We start from the raw sequence: 7,197 nt of genomic DNA, 5'->3' as shown, positions 1-7,197 counted from the left end.
GTTTATTTCATTCCTTAATTCCCAGCCGTTTCTGAGATATAAGCGTGGTTCGCAAATCACGAACCACCCTGTATAGCTCTCCACGATGAAGATCGTATCTACCACTTATACCTAAATAATATCAATTTTTTAATTTAAAATCATTTCAACCTCATTTTAACTGTAACAATGTTGTCTGAGAAGTATGCTGTATCATTTTGGCAACCCAAACTTTGGGCAGTCCGTCAATAAATTGTACTGATTGTTTCCCTCTCTTCTTCCCAGGTTGTATTTTCCCTGGCCGTAGCAGAGGTGGAACTCGAGTTTGAACATCGTGACCTCCACATGTCCAACATTCTGGTTCTTCAGACAGACCAGGATGAATCTTCATTCACCCTAGACGATACACACTACGCCATGAAAACTGCTGGCGTGCAGGTTACCATTATAGACTTTACAATATCCCGCTGCTTTGTGGGCGATTTGGCGAAAATTTGCCGTTTTTGACGAAAATTTCGACTTTTTTCAGAATGTAAAAAACACTCGAACCGGCCCTAAGTATCTAGTGCTAAGTAGTCTACGTACCTATCTATACAGTGGCTATTTCCTATGTGTATTTTACATATAGAAAATGTACATTATGTACCTATTACCTTAGTCAGTGCTTCTCAAAGTGTGACGCGAGGCCGCCTTAGGTGTGCCGGGTAGGGTCTCGAAAAGTGTGCCACGGTGGCAACAACTTTGAGAAGCACTGACATAAGTAGGTACTTTGTAATCTTGAAGAATTGTTATTATGTACTTGTGTAAAGACAATGCTGCTATAAAACCATTTTCCCGTTATCAATTTATCATCATCTTTATATATTTGCTGAGCTGAGTGTTTGTGTGTTATCTCCACATATCAATGCACTCTAAATATTATTGTACGGAAACTTTGTACTCAGACTGATTAGAAATAATTCCGCAACCAATTCAACTGATCAGATTTTATAGGCCTCCAAGGGGAAAGAACAAGGGAACTGTAACGAAACACAATCAGCATAAACAGAAGCTTGCGTAGTTTATGCAGCAGATCTATTAGTAGGCCGAAGCTGGGTTTGGCCACTAGCACCAGGAGAGGCAGGACAGCGTTGATGAGACCCATCACCATCTCGGAGATCTGCAGCTGCTTCCCGATCACATTGAGGAACGGTAGAATTGGACCCAACGCTGAAAATCAAAAGTGGGATTACAAATGATGTCTGTTCTACAGTTTCCAGAAATAAGAAGAAACAAAATGAGAAATCATTTCAGTTTTTACTAATTCTATCAACTTTTAATTTTCTTTTTACTCTGGTAACACCGCCACTAGTCTATGCTTGTATGAAGTAGCTATTCAGTTGCTCTCAAGATCAGAGCTCCCAATATTTCAAGCACAGCCGAAAAAAAACTTCGATTCTGCCCTGTGGAGGTTAACATTAAAGTACTCACCTGCCAGGAATAAGAAATAATGCAGCTTTATCAACACACGTTCTTTGTTGATTTTGACCATGTTGAATTATTTTACGATTTTACTTTATTACATTAAATTTATACTCCTTTTATACATAAGGCCGTATAGTGTAAGGTATTTAGTCCAAAAATTTAGCTGCGATTTACAATTTTATTACACCTAAGATATTACTAGATTCACTATTATTATTTAAATTAATATTAGGTACTTATTTTTTATTCATTTAATTTTGTACATTTTAACTACACAGGCTACGAACGCGATTGCAGAAAGTCTCAATGACACACAACAACTCGTGTTTGATTAAATAACAACAAAACACTCAGTGTTAATATTCTGAACACATTGCTGTACAGTTTTACGCTCTGCCCACTCTCAGCTGATACTGCTTAAGCTTAAGTAGGTATTGCTGATATGCTTGTACACATACGCGAGATACTGAGACTAGAAATATTGTACGTCGCGTCGAGTGTGTATGTTGGTATTTGAATAAAAATAACTTCCGCCCATGTGCTCTAGGACAGTTCTCAATGTTCCTAGTCCCTCAACTTGAGGCTCTGTTTCTGAACTGGGCTAGGCTTTATAGGTATGTTGGTATTTGAATAAAAATAACTTCCGCCCATGTGCTCTAGGACAGTTCTCAATGTTCCTAGTCCCTCAACTTGAGGCTCTGCAGTTTCTGAACTGGGCTAGGCTTCATAGCTAACACCAAGGCTTGAGCCATAAAAATAATCCATAATCACTTCAGACTTTGCAGGGATAGGTATTCGATAAAGTATGTACATTGTAGATCAAAATGGGCCAGAGGCGGCTTCCCAGAAATGTATGGTCAGTCCGTTAATCCGGGCTGGGTTCTGAAGACTTTACTTTTCACCTCAGCTCGCTCAAACTTTCCAGAGAGATTCGATAAATTATGTACATCAACATGGCACAGAGGCGGGTTCCCAGGAACGTATGGTTTGGCCGTTATTGCGGGCCAAAGTTCTTAGAACTGTCACATCAGGGTGCTCAAACTTTCCAGAGAAAACTGCCTAGGTACAGTGGCGTAGCGTCCATGTAGGGCATGTATGGCGGCCATACACTCTAAATTTACTCAAATAACCTTAAATATTGACTTTAAATATTTATGAAGAATCATGTGCATAACTTATGTAGTAATGTGCATGGTGATGGAAATTAGTGCCCTACACGACTTACACTTGACTTTAGACCACGCTACGCCACTGCCTAGGTACTACTTACACACTTTCACATTTTTTGATCACGCCCATGTGGGTCTGTAATGTGTAGTAGGAAGTTAGGAACATGATTATAACGCCCGTTATTTCCAAAGTATATATGCAATGTGCATTACATAAGTATCCCTTTTATTTTGACGGGGTTTTTAGTCCGAAGGAAATGACGAAGTCACTTTCGCGGGCGAAATTCAAATTTTAAACCCACTTCTACTTTTGAAATTTTGGAGTTTTTGTACAAATTTTCCGGGTTTCCTCTTTTCCACAGTGTTTTGCCCGACTTTTTCGTTCAAATTGTACCTGCTAAATGTGGTGATCTACTGTTCTCCGTAATATCTGCATCATCAGCTCAGCTTGAAGAGAAAATGGTGAGTAATGAAGAAAAATTAAACATGGGGAAATCCTCAAATTCCAACCATTCTAAAAGTTCAGTCATTGTCATGGTCACTTTGAATCATTCTCCGTAATATCTGCATCATCAGCTCAGCTTGAAGAGAAAATGGTGAGTAATGAAGAAAAATTAAACATGGGGAAATCCTCAAATTTCAACCATTCTAAAAGTTCAGTCACTGTCATGGTCACTTTGAATCGCTGGGTCAGAACTGTTGAGACTAGTAGCATTCTAGTCAGTGTGTAACTGTAGACAGATCAGTGGTCCACTGTTGGATTAGGTATCAGTGAAGTCATCACTTGTATGTATTTTATTTCTTATCAGTGCTCAGTTCCTCGGCCAGAGTGGACGTATCATAATCAAGTTGATTGTTTTACAAGTTGATTGTTTTATAAAAAAAAATGTATAATTGATTTTTAGGTACCTAATTTATTTTCTATCAATATTAAGTACACTGTGTGGAAGTTTCTGGTCTTTATTTGTGTTTTTACTCCTGCTTTTTTGTGGGCCATTATTTCTCTAGGACTCAATGATGACAAAGGGGGCTTTCCTTGTTAATTTAACTTTATAATTAACAAATTAACCCTTCTGATAATAAAGGAGGGTTGTTAAATTTGGTATTCAAAGGAACCTGTTAAAAACACATTTTTTCACCAATGAGATTAACCATTTTTTTTTTTTTCAGATCTTTTTTTTCTTTTCAAAAACCCGGCAGACCTAGCATTTACCAAGGCGACAACCACTACCAACTAAGCTAAACCCAACTAGGCTGGCCAACCTGGATAACTCAATATTATTGTAAATGTTTGCGCAGGAGTAAATTACAAAATTATCAACACAACTATTTCCTTGTGGCTTGACTTACCGAACAGTTGTTTTTGGTTTACATTTTGCCAGTGCTGCAGTGACCCCTTGGAAAAATTCTCCCTGATGAAGTAATTCTAGTAAACAGGAAGTTAGAAAAATTCAAAGTAGAATAATCAAGAGTGAATTGTCAAACCATGACCAAGTTTGTTGTTGTTATTGTCATTGTGTCATCTACTTCCACTTACTTTGGCAGATAAAAAATGTGAGTACCTACTCAAGTACATTCATTATATATACTCATTGTGCTTTTTTTTACCTTTTCAAGTAACCAACATGACTTTTGGTTTGGGTAGGTAGATAAGTAATGAAGAAAATGCTCTAGTATTCTTGAGGTCTTTCTTGGTTTTAAATTTTGGCAGTTTTTTTTAACCTTTTTTATTTTGGAAAATGGGTGTGGGTAGTTAATATGAGGAAAATTTGATACCTAACAAATTCCACTGATAATGAAGACTAGTTTAAGCTCTGGAAGACCTAGGTACCTACAGTAATAATTTCTCAATTCTTGTGACAATGATATGGACCTTCATAAGTATTATTTATGGGGTAATTATGCAGAAGTCACGTCCGTGGAAAAGAAAAGCTCCTTTTTGTATTCAACCTAACCCTATAATAACACAAATCACTGCTCTAATTGTGAAAACTCCTTCTTGCGTTTAACCTAACGCTATAATAACACTGGTCACTGCTCATTTGTGCCAGTTCCTTTGGTAGCAATATTCCAGGGACGTGACTTCTGCACAAGTACCAATTATTGTAATACTTATTGCATTTTCAGTCCATTTTGCAAGGTATCATTAGCACTAGATATTTACCATTCTATACCATGTAAGTAGATAACTTCTGTGTTCTACAAGGGTACCCTGTATACCATAGTACCAAAGCCTGGTCATCAGACAGTATAGGTACAGACTTAAAAGTTATTATAATAAGTTCTTGTTAACCTTGAAATGTGGCCAATTTAAAATAACATAATCTCCTAGCCACAATCTTCTAATCTCACTAAAATACTAGTCGTTTGAGTTTGAATATAATTATTATGTTCCTATACTTAAGTATACTTACCACTCGTGCGTACATTATAATATTTCAAGTAGGTATAGGGTATATCTACACATGGTTCCATGCTTACAAGTACATAGGAGTACATAATCTCCTAGCCACAATCTTCTAATCTCACTAAAATACTAGTCGTTTGAGTTTGAATATAATTATTATGTTCCTATACTTAAGTACTTATACTTACCACTCGTGTGTACATTATAGTATTTCAAGTAGGTATAGGGTATATCTATTAACATGGTTCCATGCTTACAAGTACATAGGATTACCACTCGTGTGTACATTATAGTATTTCAAGTAGGTATAGGGTATATCTATTAACATGGTTCCATGCTTACAAGTACATAGGAGTATGTATGTAGCTACTTACTGGTGTTTTTTCTTCCTTACTCACCCCCTTCTCCCTGATAAATTACATAGTAGTGAGTCCTGCAAGTGCCCTCTTGTTGTAATAATATGGGTTTACCCATGTGCCTACAACTTCTTCTTGTGGGTAACAAATTCTGAAAATTGTGTGATTACGATTATCAATAATGGACAGTGATTAGTTGATTACTGATAATAATCACCAGCTCCTTGCTATATTCTGAAAATCACCTACCTTGAATGAGAATTTCCACAATAGATAGGTACACTAATTATGTTAATTATGTGTGGAAATACCATACCTAGCGGCGCTTTGAACTCTTGACGTTCGCGCGGCTGCAAGCATGCTTGATCTAGACATAGACACATCACAAAAGTACCTAGGTACTGCTGGCTCTTTTAGGGGTGCATTTTTTTCTAGGACAGTTGAGGATCTGGTTAAAATAATCAACTTTTTCCACAGAGGTACGTGTGCTGTTGGTTCAAATTTCCTCAAAATCAGACGTGACAAACCATTAGGGACATTAGGGACTCGCATAACAAACAAAGGAGGTACGTGTGCTGTTGGTTCAAATTTCCTCAAAATCAGACGTGACAAACCTTTAGGGACATTAGGGACTCGCATAACAAACAAACAAACAAACAAACAGACAGACAAACATCTGCGAGTAAAACCTTAGACCTTACTCCGTTCGGTTAAAGTTGTTTTGAGTATTGCTCTTTGGTTTTTCCCTCCTTGAATGACGTCAAGGTCTGGGTTAACCCGTGTCTGTAAATAAAATTCTGCATACTCTGCCACTTCTACGTGCATGATTATTTATGTTCTAACTTTAGTCCTCTAAGACTCCAATGCAATAGGCAATGGCTAATCTGGCCAACACGCTAGTCCAGAAATCTTGAAGTTTGACTTTGCCGAAGGCAATGTAAAGAAATAAATAAGATCTTTTTTTTTTTTTTTTCAATGTGGATTTCGTTTTAATTTAACTTGATGTATTTTGGAGTTAGGTTGGATTACTATTTTTCAAGGCATAATTAATTATTCTCTACCGCCACTGTGCATGATTATTTATGTTCTAACTTTAGTCCTCTAAGACTCCAATGCAATAGGCAATGGCTAATCTGGCCAACACGCTAGTCCAGAACTCTTGAAGTTTGACTTTGCCGAAGGCAATGTAAAGAAATAAACAAGAACTTTTTTTTCAATGTGGATTTCGTTTTAATTTAACTTGATTGGAGTTAGGTTGGATTACTATTTTTTCAAGGCATAATTAATTATTCTCTACCGCCACTTTTTTTTGCCTCCTGTAGGCTAGTTAAGGCTGTAGACTGGTAGGTACTTGTATGATTGGAAGGTCTTCTATGTAGGCAGACATACAGGTACTTACTATCTCTACGAGACTAATTACCTATTGGTACCTACCTTCTTATTCACACGGAAGTGTACTATACAGATACACGTCTATTTACTTTGATCCCACAGATAAACTTTTCCGGCGCAGCAGTCTCAAATTTATTTATACCTCGGTGGCGTAGTGGTCGAGACGCTCGCCTGGTAAACCGGAGAGCTCTGGTTCGATCCCAGCCGAGGCATGGAATTTTATCATTTATTTGAGAAATCGAAAATTTCTCGGCATGAGAAATTTCCAAGTTGTGGACGGTAGAGAACGCCTCTGGCGTTAACCTCGCCTAGTGGTTACCTCCCACTCAAGATATTATTATTGAGTTTTTTTTTATTATTATTATGGCCTTTATTTTCACATTCATACAAAAAGGGCTCACACTGCCCATCTATCCGGGAACAAACAATG

General features: G+C 37.4%; 1 protein-coding gene across 1 annotated transcript; it reads right to left on the bottom strand.

Moving 5' to 3' along the window:
* Positions 1–928: 928 nt before the first annotated feature.
* LOC103519966 lies at positions 929–1,845 on the bottom strand. Its single transcript, XM_026831260.1, has 3 exons — positions 1,707–1,845; positions 1,450–1,606; positions 929–1,188 (listed from the first exon to the last, which is right to left on the bottom strand). Exons 2-3 carry the CDS (start codon positions 1,508–1,510, stop codon positions 929–931), a joined length of 321 nt encoding a protein of 106 aa, XP_026687061.1. The 5' UTR covers positions 1,511–1,606; positions 1,707–1,845.
* Positions 1,846–7,197: the final 5,352 nt, after the last annotated feature.

This window comes from Diaphorina citri, unplaced genomic scaffold, assembly GCF_000475195.1.
Source record: "Diaphorina citri unplaced genomic scaffold, Diaci psyllid genome assembly version 1.1 scaffold3078, whole genome shotgun sequence".
Classification (NCBI taxonomy): domain Eukaryota; kingdom Metazoa; phylum Arthropoda; class Insecta; order Hemiptera; family Psyllidae; genus Diaphorina; species Diaphorina citri.
The sequence above is the reverse complement of the archived record's forward strand: the minus strand, read 5'-3'. Positions and strand labels throughout refer to the sequence as shown.